This window comes from Aristolochia californica, unplaced genomic scaffold (genome assembly GCF_029961685.1).
Source record: "Aristolochia californica isolate CCGP_79_NKW_82.1479 unplaced genomic scaffold, dmAriCali1.0.hap1 SCAF_6, whole genome shotgun sequence".
NCBI classification, from domain to species: Eukaryota; Viridiplantae; Streptophyta; class Magnoliopsida; order Piperales; family Aristolochiaceae; genus Aristolochia; species Aristolochia californica.
The window spans coordinates 3919862-3945655 of record NW_027182257.1 but is presented as its reverse complement, the minus strand read 5'-3'; the positions used below and the strand labels follow the sequence as shown (position 1 = coordinate 3945655).

The 25794-nt window shown below is 36.9% G+C and overlaps 1 protein-coding gene across 2 annotated transcripts; it reads left to right on the top strand.

The window, feature by feature from the left end:
• The first annotated feature begins 5431 nt into the window (after positions 1 to 5431).
• On the top strand, positions 5432 to 25435 carry LOC137933881 (NAD-dependent malic enzyme 62 kDa isoform, mitochondrial-like). Of its 2 annotated transcripts, XM_068777964.1 has the most exons (19): positions 5435 to 5784; positions 6424 to 6520; positions 7427 to 7545; positions 7695 to 7862; positions 8177 to 8305; positions 8414 to 8474; positions 9019 to 9122; positions 9222 to 9305; positions 9573 to 9679; positions 15551 to 15662; positions 16995 to 17108; positions 17343 to 17408; positions 17969 to 18041; positions 18120 to 18206; positions 19667 to 19721; positions 19801 to 19872; positions 19982 to 20044; positions 20124 to 20238; positions 25202 to 25435. In XM_068777964.1, exons 1-19 carry the CDS (start codon positions 5602 to 5604, stop codon positions 25274 to 25276), a joined length of 1884 nt encoding a protein of 627 aa, XP_068634065.1. In that variant the 5' UTR covers positions 5435 to 5601; the 3' UTR covers positions 25277 to 25435. The 2 variants fall into 2 exon arrangements, with proteins under 2 accessions (XP_068634067.1, XP_068634065.1); XM_068777966.1 differs by lacking the exon at positions 25202 to 25435 and having other exon boundaries at positions 5432 to 5784; positions 19982 to 20019; positions 20124 to 20217.
• The last annotated feature ends 359 nt before the right edge of the window (positions 25436 to 25794 follow it).

The following is a 25794-nucleotide window of genomic DNA, read 5'->3' as shown; positions in this document are numbered from 1 at the left end:
ATAATATTTATTTAAAACTTCAAATAGTTTAAATTATTTTTGAAAATTATTTTAAAATAATATTTATTTAAAACTTCATGGTAATTGAGATTGATGAACCACACTTGTTGGGTATCTTATTTGGAATCAAACTTACTATTGGGAGATGTCTAATCTAATTGGAGTTTGAGTTGGAGTTGCAATTGGAAGTGGAGATAGACGAATTCTCATAAGAGTTAAATAGTTTGCTGAGTCATATGACTCTATATAGGTGCATGTGGTGGAGCTCGCACAAATCCTTGAATATACCCAACAAGAAAATGTTTCAAAAGAGGATTGGAGGACTTCAAACAAAAGAGAAAAATTCTTACAAAAGATATTTGTTTCAACAACTTTATTAATTTTCCAAAATCTTGAGTTTAATCTTAGGCAAGACAAATTACTTAATGCGATCATAACATTGTAGTATTTCGTTGAAGCTTTGCGAGTTGGGGGTGAGAAAAAAAAATTGTATGGGTGATGGGTTTATCCAACATTGACTCGCAATTCAACCTAATTTAGTTTATTTTTAATTTACCCTTTATATATATATATATATATATATATATATATTAAATATATTTGGATTCTTTATAAAAGAGATATTCTACAACAAGGACATTTAGGAGATAAAATTTTAATTATTACATAAAATTATTATAAAAATTATTTTATTTTATTGATATTATTTTATGCTTTATATCTTGTTATATATATTTAGTTAGTTATGATTTTATAAGTCATGTTAAATATTGAATGACTCATGGACCAATGTGAGGATAGGCCAGGGATATATGGATGAGCCAAGGATAGAGTAGGAGAACAAAAGAAGTAAATAAGAAAAAGGTTGGATTTCCGATCCAGACATGGGATTTTGGATGGATAGGTTTCAAGAAGCAGGTTTAATTTTTTGAAAATTAACCTCGAACCTAACTCTTGGCCATCCCTAATTGCATTGAGATGAGTATGAGTAGAACGTTTAAGTCCTATAAGAGTTCTAGCTTGATTAGAAAGTTTGTGTTTCTAATTTGATGTACAAGTATTCTCTAATAAGTAGAAGAATTTTACTAAAACAGAGAGAATGTGCTAGTCTTATCAAATAAACAAATAAATATATATGGAGGTGTGATCCGATATGAAAAGCCATTTGGTGTGAAACATGCAAAACACTATCTTAGCCATCTAATCATGATCAACGGCTATCTCAGTCGTTCGATCATGATTGGACAGTTGAGATAGTCGTTTCGCACCAAATGGTTTTTCGTATTGGATCAATGGTGTTTCGCACCAAATGGTTTTTTGTATATATATGTGTGTGTGTGTGTATGTGTGTGTGTGTGTATGATCCAATATGAAAAACCATTTGGTGCGAAACATGCGATGTATGACAAAAGGGGAGAAATTTTTTTAGCATAGATTAAAGGAGAGTCCACACCAAGTAGGAATACATTAGAACAATGACCCTTGCATGCATAAATCAAGGGGGAGTTAATTACCATGCATGAATACATCAAGGGGGAGTTAATTACCATACATGCAAAAATCTAGGGGGACCCATACTTAGGGAGTTAAGCCTTTGTGCATAAATGCTAGAACCTTTTGGACTTTATTTCATATGGTTCATGAATTTTGGAACTTTCAAAGAAATATGATGTTTTGGCAATAACGTACCATTTCCAAAATTATGAATGTATTTTTCATGTATATAAACTTTAAGGTAGGAATTTTGTCATCATAAAAAAAAAGATTTTTTTAGACCAATGGTAAAATCATATTTGTCTCTATTATTTTAATGATAAAAATATGTAGATTGAAAGTATGCTACTAACTGTGTTATCAGTGTATTTATAGGCACAAGCCTTTCAACACATATACAACAAAAACTAAAAAAAAAAAAATGATTAATCGAATTGCCAAGTTGAGACCCAAAGTAAACACATTGAAGATTATTGTTGTGAAGAACTTACATAAAAAAGACGACTGAAGAGTAGAACACTTGAGTCAAAGTCAAATAGAAGATCTCAAAAACTCTATCTATATAAGTAGATAGCCAATCAAATTGAGATTCTTTAGCACATTCATATTATGGAGCTTAGGGCATAAATATTTTCTAAAGCCATGTTTTAATGATGCATATAATTATTTTAAACTTAGTGAATCCCTTAGAATAACCTATATCATGCTTAGATGTCAAAATAGCAAATTGACATATAGCATGATCAATCAACGTACATTTGGCTTGATTGATTATCCACAATACAATTTAGCATAACATATAAAACATGATCAATCATTGGTTCATGCATGATCAATCATATACAATGCTACCAGGAAGATGCTATAAAGCATGATCAATCATCTCTTGTTGCACGATCGATCATACATAACTCTGCATAGTCAGTCTTATAAAGTATGATTGATCAATCGAAATGGGTTGATTGATCAATGAGTTTTTTGAAAGGTTCAAAACTCTTTGATTTTTGCCTTGATCGATCAATAGGTTTAAGGAACACAAAAAATATAGTTGTTATACATGGTTGATTGATCATATCTTTTTGCTTATCGATAAACACTTTTTACAGTTTTTTTAAAAACGATAAAAAAATAATAGTTTGGATGTGAAACTTATAAATAGGTCCCAACTCTAAGAGTAAGAATTGAGTTCAAAATATCTCTAAGCTTCATATTCCAGTTTTACCCTTTTGAAGAAAAAACTCCATATTCACCTATACCTTCTATTTTCACTTCACTTTCTTTACATGTAAAGTTTCATAAGATCTTATACATTACAATTCTCGTGTTTAAGGATTTAAAATTTTGGATCCCACTAGGAGAAGAGTTATCTCTCCGTAAAGAAAATTGTAAATTTATTTATCTTCTTTTGTATTTTATAATTTCTTTTGTAAAAAGTTCTCTAGTACCTTAAAGTTATGGAGTGCCCCATTAGACCCGGAATCTAGTTTGTATTAAATCTCTTGGAGAGAGATCAATTTGTGTTATTGGGGATTACACTTGGCTCAAAGAGAGCCTTAATCCTCTTCATAATTTCAACTAATAAAGCATACTAAAGGAATTTTCCTGAGCAAAGGTTGTTGAACGGTGACTATCATTAGGGGAACATCGAGAACAAAAATTCATTCTCCTTATAGTGTGTGCTTGTTAAATATTTGTCATAATTTATTTGTATACAATATGCTTAAATTTTTAACTTAGAATCTCACTTGATCTCTCTCTTGAGAAGCCACCTAGGCCAATAATTAGAAGAGAAAATAATTTTTTTTATCAATTTGTTTGGAAACAACAATCTCTATTCCAAGTTATTCTTCATCATTTCCATCCATGTAATGTTGCCAATTATACTTTCAAGGGTAGATGAAACCCAAACTTCCAATGTTTTGTAGAATTAATCATATAAACTTCCATTTCATGTAGTCATAATAGAATTGAAAATGGAAACCAAATTGATTGCACTTAGAAGAGTAACAAATACTAAAGGGCAATCATTTGAGAGTCACACAGAGGTCAAAATAGTATCATGCCTTTTCAACATTAGAATTGTTTTCAAACTTCATCTCACTAAAAGTTGTAGAAGAAAACAAACCCAAGTCAATTTAATTACTAAATCAACCAACCCACTAGTTATCATTGTTGATTTGGCTATATAACTAAATTAATGAAACTGAGACATATAATCTTGTTCATTTCTTGAGAACAATCACTATTATATCTCGAAATTTAATATTACAATAAATTCCTATTATGTCTCCAACCAACAATACTTAAACCTACATTAGAAAATGGAAACAACTTCAATAACTTGTTTGAGTCAAATATTCATTAAAGGTGAATAGGTGATATGTTCTCTATATACAGAAGATTTGCCACATTTTATTTCATGGAGACACTCCACTTCCCTCAAACAAAGTATAAACTCTGAAGTCCCAAAGGATCGCCTTAGATTTTCCACTAAATGATATGGCAAACCTAATATAAAATATAAAAGCCATTCTAGGATTGAAGAGTAGACCATGTTTGTTACCTTGACCAAATTTGATTCTCCAAGCGTTACATTTTGGAACATCTAGAAATGAAAAGATAAAAAAATATTATACTTTTAGACACAACTTGTAAAAAGAATCAATGCTTAGCAAATAACCTTTAAAACATATAAATAGGTGGTTTCTCACATACTTGCTCACACTAATATAGGATCTGACTTACTATGCCCTCACTAAAGAAATTCAACACATTGTAGTAGTATAAATCTCCTTAATGGAGATTTTTGGACAGTTATTAGGCACATCTGGCAGTAAGTCCTTCAAAGTTTTAGAAGGAAACAAGTCGAAGTCAATCATTAATCCCTTAGTGCAATAAAAATGAGACATTTGATCTTTGTTCCATTATCGAAAACTATTCATACCACAAATATCAACACCACAACAATCCATATTATGCTTGCAACCATCAATACTAATACTACAACATTGAAAATAGAAACAACTTTAGTAGCTTGCTTGAGTCAAATATATTCCATTAAAGATGAGCATGTGAGATATGTTCTCCATGCTTAGATAGCTTGTCCCATTTCATTTCATGGAGACACTCTAGTTCAACCTAAAGTCTTCAATGACCACATTGGATTTTCCTCTAAATGATATGATAAAGCTAAATATCAAACTCAAAAGCCATTCTAGGATGGAAAAGGAGATATACATTGTTCCCTGGACCAAATTTGATTATTGTAGTTTTACCTTTTGGAACATCCGACACAATTTCTTCAAAGTAGCCTAAAATTTTTTCCCTTTGTCAAATTTCATCAATTTTTTCTAGAATGATAGAGAATAGAAGAGCAACAGAGTGAGTGAAACACAATCTCTTGTTATCCTTGCTCTGAGATAGTCTAAAGCACTGTGTGCCTTAGGTTAAGTGGATGCATTTAGATGCTAGGGTTACATAAAGAAAAGTTTAGACTGAAGAATGAAGACTCGAACCAAAATTAGAGACATTTTTGTTCCAAAGACTATGAATTATAAATATGACATTGTTGATCTGAAAATTGTAGATTTAACATGATTTATTAAAGAAAAATTGAACCTGAATAATGAAGACTCACACCAAAATTAGGGACATTTTTGTTCCAAAGACTATGAATTATAAATATTTAACATGATTTAATATATAAACCATAAATTTTCTTTACCTTATTACTTGTATATGGGCCCTATTCTTTTTGTAGTATGCGCCCCCCTTTTTCATGACTCCATCTAAATGGGCCTCTAAATGCTGCCTACAAGCGACAAGTAGTTCGTGGAGCGAGCCCACCGTTGGACACGTCTAAAAAGCCTTTCGGACAGAGTCGGATTTTTCTCTTCTTTGACCTCAAGTCAAAGTTCCTACGTATTAACTGGCTATGCTCCTTGCACATGGTGGACTTGCCGGTTTCCCGCTGCAGCGGCGGACAGAAAAAGGAAAAAGCATCCGCCGATTCCCTTCTTCATCACCCTACTCTTTTTTTCTAGACTCCTCACTAAACTTGTAGTCCGTCTCTCCCTGCCACGGGCGCACTGTTTGCTTTCTGTACAAATGTCGAACTTCTCTTCTCAGTTGAGACTCTCTTCTACTCTCATCCAGCGCTTCAAGGCGAGATTTGCTGCTGCGATGGAGACGATCGAGAGGCGCAGAGCCTTCACCACGACCGAAGGCTCTCGCCCCACCATCGTCCACAAACGCAGCGTTGATATTCTTCATGATCCATGGTTTAATAAGGTAATCCTCTTGGATCTTTCTTCTTCAATTGATTTCCCCTGGGTTTGCAAAAGACCTTTGGGTAAGATCTCCGTTCTAGTTAAGAACCGGGGCATTTTGTGTATGTAAGAGGAACATTGCTGGACGGAGAATTCGTTTGTTTCCGGATCGTATGAATTGCTTTCTGTACTTGTTTAAGAGAGAGAGTGAGTTTTATTTTGAAAGAAAAATATTAAAATTATTATCGAGTTTTAAGGTGTTGATGTTGAAAGAACTGAACGATTGTACATTTATTGGGGACATTATAAGAGTTGAGTAAGAAATTTTTCGTGATATTATTAAAAAAACTAAGGAAAAATAATACTTGTGAGATATACTGTAAAGAATATGATGAACAAGCCGTCATTCTTCCCTTAATTAGACATGAATCCATAAGTGCGAACAGTTTTGGAACATGACCTCTTAAATGACCTTCTAGATGAACACTGAATGCCAGCAGGGTCATACACCTGCATTAATGGGGCCTGTTATCCACTCTTAAAATCTTTCCACTTGTACACTGTCACTAAAGGATTGTTTCATGAGTAAGAGTTGAATATTTCTGCCTGAATGAGTGGAAAGATGTACAGATCAGTGGTTTCTATTTTGTTTGAAAATCAGGGAACTGCATTCTCCATGACGGAACGTGACCGCCTTGATCTTCGTGGCCTTCTTCCTCCAAATGTCATGACAGATGAGCAGCAAATTCAACGTTTCAGTAAGTTGACCTCTTCTTAATCCAAATTGGCAATAAATAGTAAGCAAGAATTGCTACCTCATTTTATCCAATTGGGATAAAAAAGTAATTGGTCTACTGGTCAAATGTAAAGATAACATTATGGCACTCTGCATTGAGTTACATCTACTGGCCAAGTAGGGGGAATATATGATGCAAAAAGTAATGGACTTAAGTCAATTGAAGTTGCATTCAATTTCTATTTAGAGATTAGATTTAGTTTACTATTCATCTATACATTTCTTTTTTCTGTCATTTTCTCTAGTGATTGATGCCAGTTTCAGTTACTTTAAGGAAAACTTCGTACCTTCAAAAAAATTATATAATGGGGCTAGTGGCAATAATGAATAAAGGGATAACATGCAATGCGGGATTAGGCATGTCGGTTTTTCATGATGTCTCACCCATGACAAAATCTCAGACTTCTCGGGCATAGTGGGCTAAATATCTCAGGTGTAACATACACAATGTTTCTTTTATACAAGGGGTGATATGTCTCACTCCCCTTAAAAATTTGAAATAGCTCAACAGGCAAGACGTCTTGTTGAGATACCCATCCCTGTGGCTATGTTGTCATTATGCAACTTCTGAACAAAGTGAAAAAGTTCTGTGCGGTCGCTTGTTGGCTGGACTAGGTCCATACTTTTTACCCTGAATATTCAATAGCTTGGCAGTTTGTTTATTTTTTGTAAATTATAGACTAGTGAGTGAGAGCTCAGGCAGTTGAGCTGTGGAATTATTTTTGGATAAGGCAACGAAATGCCCTCGTTACATAATATGGGTAGGGACTTTTTTGCCTTGTATTATTGTCCTAGAATTGGTTCTTATACAACATATGTGTAGTTAAACTGTTGCTCCTGTCTGATCCTCCCCCCACCAATTCTGTAGTGGTTGACTTGAAAAGGTTGGAAGTGAATGCTCGGGATGGGCCATCTGACACAAATTCTTTGGCTAAGTGGCGGATTCTCAATAGGCTGCATGACAGAAATGAGGCAATGTACTATAAGGTGAGCACAAATGACTGTTTTACATTTTGTTGAACTTGTAACTTCCAAATAAAGTGGCTTCTAGGCTCTACTTGCATTTCTCTTTGAACCAGTATTATTTTCCTTGTTCATAGATCAAATAAATGGGTGAAGTGGTTGATGTGTGGCAGGTGTTGTTAGACAATATTGAAGAATATGCACCAATAGTGTATACACCTACTGTTGGGCTTGTTTGCCAAAACTACAGTGGCTTGTTCAGGAGGCCGAGAGGGATGTATTTCAGTGCTGCAGATCGTGGGGAAATGATGTCAATGGTTTACAACTGGCCAGCTGAACAGGTCTTTGTCTTTTTTCAGATTAATTATGTAATAGTTTCTTACTACTGGTAGATAAGTTCCATTTTGAAAAGAAAGCGCCAACAGAAATAGACAGGATTTACCCTGCAATTGTGAATGGGTCAAAACAAGTGGGTAATACTTTTCTAACATTATCCTGAATGTCCTACTACATGTGATCTTTCCCGTTTGATTTGTTCAGACCTAAACTCAGTTTCATATCCCACATCACTTCAGTATTAATGTCTGTTATTTTGGTGGTTATACTTGGGCCATCACTTGTTAACATTCTAACAGAAAGCAATCTCTGTTTTCAGGTTGATATGATTGTAGTCACGGATGGAAGTAGAATTTTAGGCCTGGGAGATTTAGGTGTTCAAGGTATTGGCATTGCAATAGGGAAGCTGGATCTCTATGTTGCTGCAGCTGGCATAAATCCTCAGAGGGTATTTTATACTTTTCATCTTCTTGAAAGAGTTTGATGTCATCTCTTTCATCTTTTATTGAAAGAACCCAAGTAGATGAATAATCATTGGTGAGTTCCTTGATTATAGGTGCTTCCGGTGATGATCGATGTTGGAACTAACAATGAAAAGCTTTTGAAGGACCCACTATGTAAGAATTGGCTATCCTTGATTTTGTCTATCTTGATTAGTTTGTTCCTGATGTGGAGAAGCTAGACAAAACTTACTTGGATACACTTGATAGATCCAAGACCTATAAGAAGAAAAAGAAATGAAGCTCAAACTCATATTTTTTTGAATATTTTGTATCTTTTGATTTTTCTGTTGTTTTCGTAATGAAGTGTTTGGGTATTTTTTACCTTGCATAAGTTATAACAATAGGGTTATTTTGGATTTCTTTAAAGATGTTTTGTTCCAAGTATCAATCTAGGGTTTTAATTTTGTAATCTATCTTTAGAAAGAAGAATTCCAACATCCTTCTTGGTTTTTCCATATTCTCTATCTGTGCCCTTTATGGTCATCAAGGAAACCCTCGATTTTTCAACTATTCATGGCATCAATTTTTCACATGGATGAGTAACTTTAAAAACGAAGATTGTTAAGAGCGTTGGTTACTTTTAGTTTATGGTCATGTCACCATGTATCTAAAGTATACCCTTGGGTGTTTTAGTGGTGTTTAATTGATTTGCTTGCAGACCTTGGGTTACAAGAGAAGCGGCTTGATGGTGAGGAGTATTTATCAGTTATTGATGAATTCATGGAGGCAGTTTTTACTCGTTGGCCAAATGTAATTGTTCAGGTATGTGCTAGTTGTGTTTGTGTTGTACAAATTAAATATTTGGAAACAGTTTATGAAGTACCACTAAAAGTAAATAGTAATAAATTTTGCCTCGTGCAGTTTGAAGATTTTCAGAGTAAATGGGCATTCAAGTTGTTGCAGCGGTACAGAGATACTTACCGTATGTTCAATGATGATGTTCAGGTACTATTGATAAAGAAGATGAGATTCTAGTTGGCAACTTAAGGTTGGCATGGGCTGAAATATGAAGTTGATTCATAGAATTTGAATAAGAAATGAAAATGTTGCTTCACAGAAAGCTCAGTCATTTGGTCCCGCCTTATGAATTATAAACAATTGTCCCTTGTGACTCAGAATTTCATTGAAAGATATCTGCTTTTAGCTCTTTTTTTTGGCTAGTGAGAAAGTTCATATAATTTCTAACACAATCTGATTATATTATTGTCAAAGGGTACTGCTGGTGTCGCTATAGCTGGTCTTTTAGGAGCCGTGAGAGCACAAGGAAGGCCAATGATTGATTTTCCAAAACAAAAGATTGTTGTTGCTGGTGCTGGAAGGTTGCACTTTGCTCCTTCTACCTTTATTCGCTTACTTGAGAATCTCAAGGACAAGTCTTTCGACACTATGTTTACCTATTATATGTTTGGCAAGAAAAATTGTAACCATTTTTTAGTGTGGGTTAGGATTGAAGATGTCTACATTCACCATTTTTGGAAGTTCTAGTTCCATTTTTGCATATCTTTATCATTTGGTAAAAAACACAATGATATTTTAAGGAAAAATTCTTCCTTTGTTGAACCCAGAGTACAATCGTTGAACAGACATTGAACTGTTAGTTTTAATAATCGGTTTAATATTTTAAAGGGGACATATAGAAACCAGTACTTAAAGTCAAAGAAATCAATATAATTTATGTTTTGTATTTCACATGTTTCTCTTAATGGCTACCCTTGGTCTTTTGGAGCTGCATTAATAATCATTCCACTCAACTGTGAAGTGATTTATTTTCACTGCCTTCTAATGTCTTCTCTTAAAAAAAAAAAATGAATGATGTTGTTATTCGGCACTTCTGTTGTAGTTTAAATTGTGCAGCTCAGTGATAATTGCATGCTTTGATGACTCATTATGAAAATGTCAGCCATTCAATTAAATTTGAAAACAGCAATATCTTGGTATTATTATTTGTTAGAGTTCAAGGGTATTTTAGTAAATTTATTAGGATATTATTGTGTCTTGATGTTTTAGTCAGCAAGATGTTAATTAGGGAAGTTCAATGATGTAATTTTTATCATTTTTTATTACTATTTTATGGCCGTAAGTGGTATACGTGTCATTAGGGCAATATGGTTCTTTTCTTTGTAACTCACTTAAGTTGTTTAATAAGAGGATTAGGGGTCAACCAGACACCCTAACGAGATTGGAATTAAACACACGGCTCTTTATTCCCTCTTCTTCTTCTCCTCTCTTCAGTTTTTCTTCTTCCCTTAGTTTTTATAGTATTTGAGTAGTGAATCCTAGAGGGCACGTTGTATTAGAGCTTCATCCTTCCGTCACAAGTCTGGAGTACTCTTTAGGGAAAAGCTTCAATCCTTTTCTACTGATTGGACTAAAGGTAGAATCGTTTCATGTCTTTGTGTAAAAGAACCTTCAAAGTGATGGCATGTCTGCAAATTAGGCATCTTTATGTGTTTTTGCACCCCAAGAGGGTTGATTCAAGGTCTTCTCTTAGACCTGTACCTGCGCACCTCTTCAGGTGTTGCTGTTTTTTGTTTATGTCATCAGTTGTGCTTGCATCGGCATGTTTGTGGAAGTCATTTGGATGCATTCATTAGTAAAGATTGGTCTTCTTGTGTATGTACTGTGGTAATTGAGCCTAGGAGTGCGCTGATGTGGGGTCCTCAAGTGTCTATGCAATTGTTTTTTGTTTGAGTCACCATTGTTGTGCCTGTGTCAGCATGTTTGTGAGTTGGAAGTCATTTTGGATGCATTCATTAGTAAAGATTGGTCTTCTTGTGTATGTACTGAGGTAATTGAGCTTGGGTGTGCGCTGGTGTGGGGCCCTCAAGTGTCTGTGCAATTGTAGTGCTTGTAGTGATAAAGTGGGGTTTGTTGTGCTGGAATTGGTTGATTTTTGTGACTATTGATGGTGCTGGATTGTAATTCTTATAGGGATATCAATGGCTGACGCTACCGAAGTTGTTACAACTTCTAAGGGATCAAGGAATTGAGATTATAAGGACTCTACTGAGCTGAACAGGCAGAATTACATGAATTGGTTCAAATCTATTAAAATGTTCTTTTAAGGCAAAAAGAAAGGTGAAGTTCCTTAGTGAAGTTCCTCCTCTAATGATGATTGAGAGGTAGAAGATAGCCAAGTAATGTAATGACTTGCCTAGTGAATAGTATGGAGGAAAGTCTAAGTGATCAGATTATGAGTTGTACCACATTAATGGAGATTCGGGACACTCTTAAATCTATTTTTTCCCAAGAAACTAACCTGTCCAGAATTTGTGATTTATGTGCAAAGTACTTCAATATAAGGGATGCTGACATAATACTTTACAGAAGCGATAACCAAACTCGGTACCACCATAGCCAATAAAGAAACATATCTTTGATTTAGCATCAAGTTTACTTCTAACAGTAGAATCAATGTGAATATAAGAAACAAAACCAAAAACTTTCAAGAAAGAAAAGTTTGCCTTTTTGTCGCTCCAAACCTCTTCTGGTATTTTGCAATCCAATGGTATCGAAGGGACCCTGTTGACCAAATAGGCAGTAGTGCTAATAGCCTCAGACCAAAACATCTTTGGCAATCCCACATGTAATCTCATGCTCCTAGCATGCTCATTCAAGGTCTGTTCATCCTCTCAACGACACCATTCTGTTGAGGTTTTCTAGGAATGGTCTTCTTCATCTTGATTCTATTATCAATACAATATCGCTTGAAATCATCATCTATGTATTTTCCCTCATTATCTGACTACAAACACTTCACCTTCAAATCTGTCTCATTCTCAACTATTGCTCTCCATCTCTTGAATGTATCAAAGACATCAGATTTCTTTTTTGGGAATTAAACCCATACCTTTCTGTTTGCATCATCAATAAATGTCACATAGTAATGTGAATCACCAAGGGAGTTAACAGTTGAAGGCCCCCACACATCAGTGTGAACCAACTCCAATTTTTTTGTCTTTTGCAGCCGTAGAAAAGCTAACCCTTTTCTGTTTGCCGAAAATACAGCCTTCACAAACTGTTGTTTACAGTTTTCAACCCCGGTAGCTTCCCTTTGGATTAAAGCACTTTCATTCTCTTCTCACTCATGTGACCGAGCCTATAATGCCACAAATCAGAATCAATAACAGCATCAGCAACTGCAACCATGTCTCTACAACTGGAAGTGATATAAAAGGTTCCAGTTTTAATTCCTTGTGCAACAACCATAGCTCCCTTAATGACTTTCCAAGCAGTACCATTAAAAGTCACATTATTACCTTCATCATCAAGCTGCCCTACTGAGATCAAATTACGCATTAGTTTTGGTACATGTTTCACCTTGTGAATTTTTCACATTGACCTATTTGACATCCTCAAACTGATATTACCAATACCAACAATATCCAAAGGTTTTCCTGTCAGAGCTGGGTGGTTCTGTCCACCACTGATGGGTTAAGTACTTGGCTTTCCACACTTAACAGACCGGTCTTTTGGGTTGTATTGGCTAGGCGTTTGACATGTTATCAAAGTTGAGCACCACGTTCCGCGTTCGAATCCCGACAGAAGCGGTAGGGAACGGGAACGGTGGGTGTCAGAGCTAGGTGGTTCCGTCCACCACTGATGGGTTAAGTAGTTGGCTTTTCGCACTTAACAGACCGGTCTTTTAGGTTGTATTGGCTAGACGTTTGACATGGTATTAGAGCTGGGCACCACGTTCCGCGTTCGAATCCCGGGTGAAGTGGTAGGGAACGAGAACGGTGGGTGTCAGAGTTGGGTGGTTCCATCCACCACTGATGGGTTAAGTATTTGGCTTTCCGCACTTAACAGACTGGTCTTTTGGGTTGTATTGGTTAGGCATTTGATATTTGCATCAGTAAGATACACTTTCCGTGATCTCAAGCAACATTATTCTCCATGATCTCACGGTGTGCCATAGTGTGAAAAGAAGCTCTTGAATCTAACACCCAAGAGTCAATAGGGCTATCAATCGACATGAGTAAAACATTTTGTACTTCTTCAATCACTGCATTTGCAACATCGTTTTTCTTTTCATCCTTCTTCAATGCTCTGCAGTTCTTCTTTTTGTGTCACTGCTTGCCACAATTCCAGCACTCCACATTCCTTTCGAATTTGGACTTGCTTCTTCTATTCCTTGACTCCCCTCTACCGTTGTCCTTGTTGGAATTCCTCTCGAAGTTCCTGTCCCTAGTATCGACATTTAGGGTAGAATTAGATATTGACGATTCTCCGAAGTCCTTTCTACGAACCTCCTCATAAAAAATAGTATCCCGAACATCATTAAATATCAACTTCCCGTTGCCTATAAAATTGTTGACTGCAACCCTCATAGGTTCCCAACAATTTGGCAAAGACGCCAAAAGAATTAAGGCGCAAACCTCATCATCAAATGTAATTTGAACGAATCAATTGATTGACGATCGTGCTAAATTCATTCAAATGTGTTACTTAAGTATTTTCTGTCATCTCTTAATTGGAGAATTTTTTCATGAGATGTACCTTATTATTTGTTGAAGGCTTCTCATACATGTCAGACAAAATCTTCATCATTCCCGCTGTGGTTTTCTCCGACGCCACATTATGAGCGACGTTCTTCGACAATGTTAACTAGACTACTCTCAACACCTGTCTATCAAGGAGATTCCACTCATCATCTTTCACACCTTTAGTTTCATATCCAGAAGTGGTGAGTACAGTTTTTTACTGTATAGATAATCTTTGATTTGCATCCTCCAGAACGCAAAATCCATACCGTCGAACTTATTGATTCCAAGTGCCGATCCTTTTCCGCTAGCCATTGCTCTCAATCACAAACCAAAGCTCTGATACCACTTGTTAGGAATTAGACGCCCTCATTTCAACCTAACAAGAACAATAATAATAATCGTGGAAAAAAAAAACCAAAATACGACAAGATTTATACAGGTTTGCCTCAAGGTGAGACTACGTCCTGTTTTCTGCCGCTGCAATAATCCACTATAAAGATAAAACAGTTTACAAAGAGAAATCACACACACACTTCTAGGTGTTTTTCTCTAACCTCTCTCGGGCTACAACTCAAGGTCCTTCTCCGTGATGATAAAACCCTAAAGCGGCGCCCCCAATTATAAAGAGAAAATTAGGGTAACCGCAATACAGGAGTGAAATCCCCAAACTGCCCTTAATGAAACAACAATCAATATATCGTGGACCTTTCAAGGGCTCCCCGCCCCCCTTCCAACCCCCACGACGACCTTACCGCGAAGGTTGATCTGTGTACCAACTCAGCATAAGGCGTTGATTAGGTTCCACAACTTAACAAGGGTTGTATTATGAACCACATGGACACTTAAATATTGTAGATTTTTCATATGTAGACTATGTAGAATTGAACTTAGAAAATCTACTATAGAATACTGTGTATTTGTGGGAGGTAACCTTGTAAGTTGGAAAAGTAAAAAGCAAAATGTAGTTGCTAGATCAAGTGCTGAAGCTAAATATCGAGCAATGGTGCATGCTATAAATGAACTTATGTGGAAGAAGTGCTCCTTGGAAGTTGATTGTGATAAACAAGCAACAATCTTCATTGCTAGCATTTCACCAATCAATAAAAGAACCAATCATGTAGAAGTGCATTGCCATTTTATTCGTGATGCAATGTTAAGTGGAAAACTGACTACTCCATTTGTAAGGACCACTGATCAGAATGGATATTTGTATCAAGGCCCTTGGGAAGCGTCTCTACATATCTTTTTGCAACAAGCAGGGTTGACGGATATATATGCTCCAACTTGAGGGGGAGTGTTAGAGTTCAGGGTATTTTGGTAATTTTGCTAGGATATTATTATGTCTTGACGTTCTAGTTAGCAAGATGTTAATTAGGAAAGTCCACTTATGTAATTTTTATCAATTTTTACTACTGTTTATGGCTATAAGTGGTATAACTGTCATAAGGCAATATGCTCCTTTTCTTTTTAATCCACTTAAGTTGTTTAACAAGAGGATTCGGGGTCAAACAGACACCCTTACGAGACTGGAATTAAATGTAGTCTCTTTCTGCCCTCTTCTCATCTGTTCCTCTCTTTAATTTTTCTTTTCCCTTATTTTTCATTATTACCTAGCCTCTTTTGTTGTTGTTTTACTTGTGCAGCTCAGTGACAATTGTATGCTTTGTGTAAAATTTGATAACATTATTTTTGGTATGACTACAGTGCAGGTATAGGAGTTCTTAATGCTGCAAGAACAACCATGGCACGAATGTTAGGAAACAATGAATCTGCTTTTCAAAGTGCACGGAGTCAATTTTGGGTTGTTGATGCTAATGTGAGTATGAGCTATCTTTTGACTTCATAGTTCAAGTAGTACACCGTTTCTATGAGTTTTGTTACCACATATTAGAAGTATCATGTTTGATGGGTAAAATGCCCACCAGTCTATGGTTGTATACGTCCTCCTTGTCTCCAGCAGTTATTTGGCATCAGGGTTGTTGTATGAAGGAGAATTCTTACTGGTTTGGGCTTAAAAAGATCTCAGTTGAAAGAGGTCTCCTAACTTGGGCTAATCATTTTGGGGGGAATCAGCCTGCTTTATCATGGTATTAGAGCTGACGCAAACTTGTGGTTGTATTGTGTGTGACCTTTGTGTTTATTCTCTATAATTCTTGTGTGCAAATTCTCCTTGTCTTGAGCCAGGTTTCAGTTCAGGCCTAAAAGCAAGGAGAATTGTTGGTGGGTTAAAAGTGCACCAAGTTATAATTAGACATGTGCTTCACGTCTTAAGACTAGTTGTCTAAGAGAGAGAGAATTGTTGTGTGTAGCAGAATAGTCCCACATTTGTTTGGACTTGACAAGATCCTACACTTCTTTGTTGGGTAGAGGCCTCCTAACTTTATCCAGTTATTTTGGGAGGAACTGCCCAACTTTAGCAATTGTGCTGGGAGAGGAAAGCAGGATAAAGTGCTAATAAAGGGCAATTTGTTAGAAAATGTTCTGAACACAAATTCCATTTACATTTTAGACGACAAATCGTAGTAGTGGCCACATTTTCTAGTTCACTGTTAGAAAATACATCCAGGGGTATTTTGGTCATTTTAAAACTTTAGTGGTTAATTTTCTTTATGTAATCTTGTTCTGAATGTTAAATTATATCAGTGGTTAAATTTTCATTTACATACGATGTGTAGTTAGGGAGATATAAGGATATTAATTTTTATTAAGCTTATAGGGGTATTTTTATAATTTAAAACTCAAAACACCTATTTAAGAAGTCTGAGAATTCGTGCACAGTTCGCAACGAAGCCTATCAGGCTCTTCAGAAATTTTTTGTTCTCCTTTCTCCTTTTTCTCTCTATTTTCTCCTCTTGCTTTACCCAAATCTTGATTTTTACATTCACTTTCCTACCCAAGTCAAAAAAAAGCCTTTAGGGAACAATCAGTATGTTCAGATGTTGAATTAAAACCATCTGGTAGTGAAGTAAACTATCATGACATTGGTCATAGTTTTGTGTCCATGTAACTAATTAGTAATCAACCTCCCCTGAAAAACTGGTAGGATGATTTACTTTGATTGTATGCTTCTTGGTTTACCACTGAAAATTTAATTTCTGTTATCTTCTTTCTTTGCTAGTTGACTGAGTCATTTTCTCCTTTTTAATAGGGCTTGATAACCGAAGACCGATCAAATATTGTTCCAGAGGCGTTACCATTTGCAAGAAAGGTGAATGAAGTTGGTCGTCAAGGTTTATCTGAAGGGGCAAGTTTAGTGGAAGTGGTATGTCCTTGCGGCTGTGCACTGTTGCAACTTGCTCTTCATTTACTAATTTAATTGAATGGCTGCTTATATCTGTTTTTGGAATAAGCTTTTACTGATCTTGTTTGTTTCCTATATTTAGATGTTGGTAGTTGTAATTGGAGCAAAATGTATGAAATAGGAGGTTTTTTTTTCTAACACCATCGTTTTGTGTGACTTATGATCTTGAACTTTCACCTATTTGTTACCAATTAGGTTAAGAAAGTCAAGCCTGACGTGCTCCTTGGATTATCTGCAGTTGGGAGCTTATTCTCCAAAGAAGTATGTAATCTCTCTCTCTCTCGCACCCTCTCTCTATCCCTCTCATGAGCAATGTATTTTTTATATTCAACCTATATCAGCCAACATGGTTTGTAGTGTATCATACATATCCTCTAGATCCAGCAAACTCTGCATGCTCGTATGATTCTTTTTATAATGGTGTCAAAGATGATGGTATATTTTGTTTGAAAGGTTTAAAAAGGAGTTAATTGAGGAAGAAAAAATGAAGAGAAGAGAAAATAAGGAGATGAGGGAGAGAGTGCAAAAGGCCCACTCGTTGGAGGCTGAGAAAGTCGGCCTCTCTCTTTTATTATGTCACTTAAGTGATTTCAAAGGCGAGTTTACAAAAATTCCCCTCATAGCTCTCACTCATATAACTTCATGTACACATATCAGAATTCAACCGAATTTAACCATAGGTTCCTATACTCTACTGCTAACATCAGAAATATATACTGTTTACTGGAAATGACCAAAATACTCCTTTATATCTTTTAACATAGAGAAAGAAAAATCTCTTAACTCATGACTTTCAATTGAGATTTTTGTACCGTTCGCAGGTTCTAGAGGCTCTCAAGGACTCAACTTCTACTAAACCCGCTATTTTTGCTATGTCTAATCCCACAAAAAATGGTATTGATGTGTACTCAGTCATTGTTCAGTATATCAAAATACTTTGTACTTACTTTTTGTTGCTGAATGCAATTATAGCTGAATGCACTCCTGAGCAAGCATTTTCCATTGTGGGTGACAATATTATATTCGCAAGTGGAAGTCCATTCAGTGATGTTGATCTTGGTATGTCTTGCTGAACTCAATTTAATGCTGAGAATAACATGAATTTTTCTATTCTTTCTACTTCTGTTAGAAACTAATAAAATTCTTATCTCCACTTTGAAGTTGATTAGGAATTCAAGATCTTGAAAGTGTAGAATTAATGAGAAAGTGTTTTGGGGATGTCTTTAGGTTAGTTTTTGTGAATGTGGAAGGATAGGAAATATTGATTATGAAGATCAGATTTGTCAGAGTGGTTCCGTCCACTCTTGTAGGCGGTAGTTTTCCACACCTAATAAATCGGTCTTTTGGGTGTATCGGCTAGCCGCTGTCATGGTATCAGAGCTGGGCACACCACGTCCCACGTTTGAATCCCGTGAGAGGTGGTAGAGAATGGGCGGGGTGGGTGTCAGAGTGGTTCCGTCCACTCTTGTAGGCGGTAGCTTTCTGCACCTAACAGATCGGTCTGTTGGGTGTATTGGTTAGCCGCTGTCAATATTATGCTAAGAATCCTTGCAGCTTTTTGGAACTATTCAAACCTTCTTTAACCCTAGGGAAATCAATTTAGAGCATCCCTAATGTCACTCATACAAAACCATTATGGTTAACCACAGAGATAGCAAGAGGGGAGCTAGTTGAGGGAAAGAGAAAGAATGAAGATATGAGTGAGAAGAGAGGAGTTGATAGATGTTAAGGAATTATTCCTACATGGATTAGTGAGTACAAAGATCTTGAGTTTATTAGTTGGGAAAGAGGCTTCCTAGGTTGGCTAGTCATATGTGGGGGATGGGCTTTGGACCCAACTTTACATGCTATCAGATCAGATACTCATATGTGGGCCTACACCTAAACTATCCACTTGCAGAGCCACAAAAGAGGGCCTACAGTTAAAATTATCAACTTGTGTAGAACCACAAAAAGGGCCTACACCTAAATTATCTATTTGTAGAGCCACAAAAGAGGGCTTATACTTAAATTATCCACTTGTAAAACCACAAAAGAGGGTCTACACCTAAATTATCCACTTGTAGAGCCACAAAAGAGGACATACACCTAAAATTATCCACTTGTAGAGCTACAAAAAAGGGCCTACATCTAAATTATCCACTTGTAGAGCCACAAAAGAGGGCCTACACCTAAATTATCCACTTGCAAAGCCACAAAAGAGGGCCTACACCTAAATTATCCACTTGTAAAGCCACAAAAGAGGGCCTACATGTGAGGGGGAGCGTTAAGGAATAGTCCCACATGGATTAATGAGTACAAAAAATTTGAATCATTTTGGGATGGGCCTTGGACCCAATTTAAAAATAGAAAATCATGTGCTGCCCTTGCAAGCTAAGTAGTTACATATAAAAAAATTTATGGCTGGAGGTTGCTGTTCCATACTTGTGTTCATGCATTGACAGTTAACAATTTTTAATGATTTATACTTCTTGCTGCAGAGTCTACACTCATTCTTTCTAATTTGTAAATTTGCGTAGGGGATGGAAAAGTTGGCCACTGCAACCAAGGGAATAATATGTACCTTTTTCCTGGGTCAGTGTTTCTCTAATCTTCTATATTCAATATTATAGGGTTTTTCTTTTTCTTTTTTGTCATATATTTGACCCTGCAGGATAGGCCTTGGCACCCTACTGTCTGGTGCACGGTTGATTTCAGATGGCATGCTACAGGCTGCAGCTGAATGGTAATCTTGTCTAATAACAATATAGGGCTATCCTCAAAATTTAAATTTTGATTTCTTAGTGTTGCAGTACTTTTCTCCCATAGTTGACAGATTTTCTTTTAACCCACAGCTTGGCTGCATATATGAAAGAGGAAGATGTACTTCAAGGTATTATATATCCTTCCATATCCAGGTATATGAGGAAAACTTTTGAAGGTTTGATTCCATGAATGTTGGTGCCAACATATATCCTGACATATAGTCTCCGACAGTATACGTGACATAACTAAGGAAGTAGCTGCTGCTGTGGTGAGAGAAGCAATAAAGGAGGATCTAGCTGAAGGATACCGTGACATGGATGTTCGAGAGCTTAGAAAACTAAATCAGGTAGCAATTCTAAATATGTTGCTTCTTTTTTTTTATCATGAGCATCATGTAAGAATGGACTTTATTCATGTTGTGTGGTGAGTCCTTAGATTTTATTCCACAAAATTCCACCTTTTGAAGTGTTGTAAAGTAACTAGGTGCAGTCACAAGCTACTGCAACCCAACAGGTGCAGCCTTAGGGAGACAGGGAAATAATGGAACAAAATCTGCACTTGGAATTGCCGAGAACATATCACGAAATTGTTTGCGAATTGCAACTTGACCTTGAAAGTAATTCGAAAATCATGCAAGACAACTTTCTATTAAGAAAAAGAAAGAAAAAAAACCCTAAGAATTTGATTAATTCAGATGAGATAAGATGTGTTATCAAGGACATGATGCATGCTTTTTGTAGCCTTGTATTTGCTTATGTGATAGAAACTTAGTTGCACTAGGACCGTAACTTACCTAACAACTCTAATAACTTGAATCTATGCTCAAACTACATGTTGATTTTCAGGACTCCATGGATTTAGCTCGTGGAGAAAAAAAAAGAGTGACTCATTGGGAGAAAACAGTAGAAGAAAGAGGTTATGGACTTATGTCCTAACCCTCCATCTAAGGCTCAATTTATATAAATAAGATTACAATATTACAATAATACCCCTAAAACTTAAACTAATTACATCAATGCCATGTTTATGAAACGACTTTTTATTTACCATCATGCCATCATTGTGTGGGCCTATGAGGCTTTCTCCTTGGTTTGTGGGCTTGAGCCCATCTTCCACCTCTCTTGGATGTGTGGGTCTTCTTTGGTCTTATGGGCTTGAACCTATTTTCTAACATACTTGGACGTGTGGGCTTGGGCCCATCTTCCAACACTCCCCTTCAAGCTGGGGATGAGAGAACATCATGAACGCCCAACTTGCTGCAAATGGTGTATAGGATCTTACCGTATAAAATGGCAGTCGACCATATCTTCCAACACTCCCCTCAAGTTGGTGGTCTCTTTGTTCTTTTCCAAGAGACCGAACTGGCATAATATAAGAGAGAGTAAAATCACTCCTAGCCGTAAGACATAGCTCTATCTTCTAGTCAAATGGTCATAGCAAAAAATACTTTCCGCTCAATTTCACAGACAGAAAAGTAGCCCTACTGTGGGGCACAAACTCTACCCACTTTTTCAGGGTAGCTCAAAAAAACATCTCTTGGGTGAATAATAGACTTGACTCACGTTGGATATTGGGCATGCTCCTATCTTCTATAGGTAGTGGGTTTATAGGCATTGCTCAGAAGTGTAGTAATAAACTTCTCCATCATGGTGTCCCTCTATAGGGCATCGACTCTCAAATGGTAGGGGCAAAGATGCCAAATAAGGAGGGTAAAGGGTAATCACCGGAAAATAATATTCTAGGACCACCATGTGTATTCTTCTTCGTCAGAATAACAATGCTGATAATAGTCAGCAACCAAGAAGTCCTTCAATAATAATGTCTCAATCAGAGAGACAATAGCAGCAGCTGAAATGGGCTTGGGCCCAAATAACATGCACCAAATAATGAATCCTTAATACGCTGACTGAGTAATAATAATCTGAGTCAATAAATAAGTCATGGCGAGTCAAGAGACCAGGATGAGAAGGCCGAGGCAAACTGACCCGGACCGAGTTGACTCGGTCAGGCTGGTGCGAGTTGACTCGCAGATCGCTCAGTCCGACTCGACTCGACAGAGCAGGCACTGGATTAAAATCAAGCGTTTCCTAACTTAGGTAGTCTTTTAATCCAGAAATATCCTTTCTTCTTCCCCGCTCGCTTCCAAACAAAGCAGGACAGCAGCGAGAGCAAAGAGTTTCCGGAAAAAGAGTTGTGAGATAATTTCGCCCAGCTCGGTATGGAAGGGCCAGCGAAGAACAGCAACTTGATGCTATTATCAATCAGCGAAAATTAGCAAAAAAAATCGGGTAGAAATCAGACAACGCAGCACAAAAGATCAATCCCAGATCAGATTGCTGGTTTGCTAGTTTGAGCCTCGGCAACTCAGGAATAAATTACCATGTGTGCCAAAAATAAATGTCCAAAGAGCAATCTGTCAGCAACTCTGGATTGAAAATCATATAGATCCGAAAGACTTTCCTTACTGATACACGCCTCGTGAGTCGAAGATGCATCTTTGAGCAAACGATGAGGAAACAAATCAGTGTATAACTTCTGAAAATAAACTTCCAACAAGTTATACGTGATACCAGCTTGAGATGGAATGAAAAGCTGCGATGAAACAGATCAGCAACTTCAAAAATAAACCAACCAGCAAAGTGAGGATATAGCAGAGTGCAATTCTTCCGAATTGGTTTCAGGCTTCGGATAGAAACCAGAAACCTTACCAGCTATCTCCCCAATCTTTTTTCGATTACCAGAGACAGCGGGGATATTATCAGATGGCGAGACAGCGGATTAAGGCAAAGCACCAGAGACAGCGGAGAGATTATCAGATTTCCATCCTCACCGCACTAGAGACTTCCGCTATTAATGTCCGAAGCTCGGTGATGACGGCCAGAGCGGGAGACAACCAACGAGAACCAGTAGGCTATACTGAGCAAGTTTACGGAAGCAATGGCCGAGCTTATATTGAAGGAAAGCAGCTGCAAATACCAAGATTATTCCAAGTCACCGAGATCTCCGGTCTGCTAACAGAGATAACAAAGATCGATGGTAATAGCAGAGGATGATGAGTAATAGCAGCGTGACCTTTCATCGATATATAACTTCCGTCAGTTTGAGGACAATGGCAGTAAGTCAGCCAGATAGAGTAAACTGACGAGCAAATGGAGGTTCTGCGCTGGCAAAATTTTGTGTATGCGACCATCTGTGAACAGATTATCAAGATGCATAAGGCTGTTACCACGCAGCAGGACTCCATTTCAGGAATGAGGCTGGGAAATATGTATTGTGATCCATTAATGATATCAAGTGGTTACAAGATCACAACAAGGCAACATTGGGCCCCGACCCCAATGCAGCTTCAAATTTTTTAGAGTATTTTTTATCTAAGCAAATAGACCTCCAAGCAAGCAAAGGATTAAAGAGATAACCTCTGAAAAATAGAGTGCAATTGATCACCGGTACCAAGAGAGATTTGAAACAACCGAGTACATGATCATCAAAGAATACCATCAGGCCAGGTATTTAGAGAATGATTAAAGGCAAGATACCCTCAACAGCAAGGTAGCAACTATCAAAGACAAGAAATAAACCAATGTTGTAGATCAACGAAATACCACCAACAAGTTGATCATCCACCGAGCAAAAACAGTTTGGAATTCTAAAACACCTTAGCTACGAGTCCTGAAAATCAATGCTTTGATACCATGTTGATTTTCAGGACTCCATGATTTAGCTCGTGGAGAACAAGAGAGGGATTCATTGGGAGATAATAGGAGAAGAAAGAGGTTATGGACTTGTGTTTTAACCCTCCCCCTGAGGCTCAATTTATAGATGAATAAGATAACAATATTACAATAATATCCCTAAAACTTAAACTAATACATCAATGTCATCTTTATGAGGTGACTTTTTATTTACCATCATGCCATCACTATGTGGGCCTCTCTCCTTGGTCTATAGGCTTGAGCCCATCTTCTACCTCTCTTGGATGTGTGGACATTCCTTGGTCTTATGGGCTTGAGCCCATCTTCTAACACACTTGGACATGTGGGCTTGGGCCCATCTTCCAACATTACACACGTATTAGGAACTACTAATCAATAGGAAACTCCTAATGTAAAATGATAAAAGTATGAAATACGATACATCAAACTAAAAGATTAGTATGAAGTAGGATACATCAAAATAAAAACAGGAGAACCTTTATAACAGAAATGCAGCTGTATGAAAACAGGAAGTTTCATAGAAAACAAAACCCAGAATTAGAAAACTCTTCAGAGAACAATTATTGCATCAGTAGCCCCACCTTGAGGAGAGCTCATCCTTGAGTTTCGTACATTCATTTTATTGAACTATCTAACCATGGATAACCTATCTTTGCCTGTGATCACAAGTTTCTGGACAATTGGTGCTTTTCTGTGTCAGCTCTATAGTTAACTTGTATTACTAATTGCCTTATGAAGTAGAATTCATCTTTGGAATTTGTAAATGTAATTTTCCTTGAAGGATCATACCTGAAATGCCCTAATTAGAGTCTCAACTTCTAACCACCCTTCGTCTTCTTTTTCAAACTCCTCCTGTGATGAGAAATTAGTGTGCAAGGCTAATGATAGGTTACAAAGGCATGACTTCTGGATAGAGCCTTTGGCTGAAGGACCACATCCGATGCTGATAGTGTGAATCTTGAATTTTATGACTCATTTTTTCTATCTTGACTAGATTTTAGCCATTACTCTCTTTTAGTCAACTGAGAGATAATATGAACTGGTTCCTTGTTTTTGGCTATGATCAATATGTAAAACCTCTTGTTTCATCTCTTCCACTACAACCTTCACCGACTTTTTGCTTTTCAAGTCATTAATACTTGTAAGTACGGTGTTTCCCTTCTATCATGAGTAGAATCCACTGCTAGAAAGAGAAACATACATCTGTAGAAGTTCCTACACCAAGTTAAACTTGAATGCCTAGGGAAATCATCTCTTCTTTAACATTCTCTTGGACACTGTGTAGTCCTACGATGTAGAGAAACTTACTATCACTTCCCAACAACTATATGAACTGAAATAGGACCTCTACCCTTTGAAATACGAAACTCGAAGGACACTTGAGTTTGCATCACCAACCATTATTGTATGAGAGGATGTGATCTAGTACAGATTGCTCCACAAGTGAAAACTCACAGAAAGCCTCATTGGGTTTTTCTGTGATGGAAACTTCCACAGATAGATATAAAACAAGTTTATTTTGCAGTCATTTGAATTACTGTTAGTGTGCATTGTCAATATTTATCCATCTAACCAGGAGTCTCCCATGCAATGTAGGAGGAAACTGTTCAATATGTGAAGAACAACATGTGGAATCCGCATTATCCCACCCTAGTGTATTGGAATGAATGAAGTGCCCGGTTTGCTGGAGAGATTATGACCTTCAAACTCAGGTAATAATAATTGTATTTGCCCTCAATTTACCAATCTTATTTTCCAAGACCCATCTTGCCTGTTGTACCGGGGAAAGCTTAGATGCCCCGATAGTATAAAAGGAAAATGATTGGTTCTTGATGTTTTGTAATTGAAGTAAATGGTCACAGTTGAGGTTTTACCCGGCGGAACAAGGATGGGATCTTTGCTGCAACCAAATCCCTGCAGCTCTCCTGCCTTGTCATGACCGTTGTTGATTATATCCCGAGACCGCATCAAAACTAAATAAATCACAATGAACCCAACATATGAAAAGGAGAGAACTAATTTGGAACAGATTCGTCTATAATTGATTTGAGATTTCACCAAAGGACAGTGAAACTTCACTCACTAGTGTGGTCGTGGAGCAAATCTGTCGTGTAGATCAGTTCCAATTTGGATAAACGGAAAAAAAATATATAAATAGAGGCAGATGAAAAAAATATAGATAAAGTTGG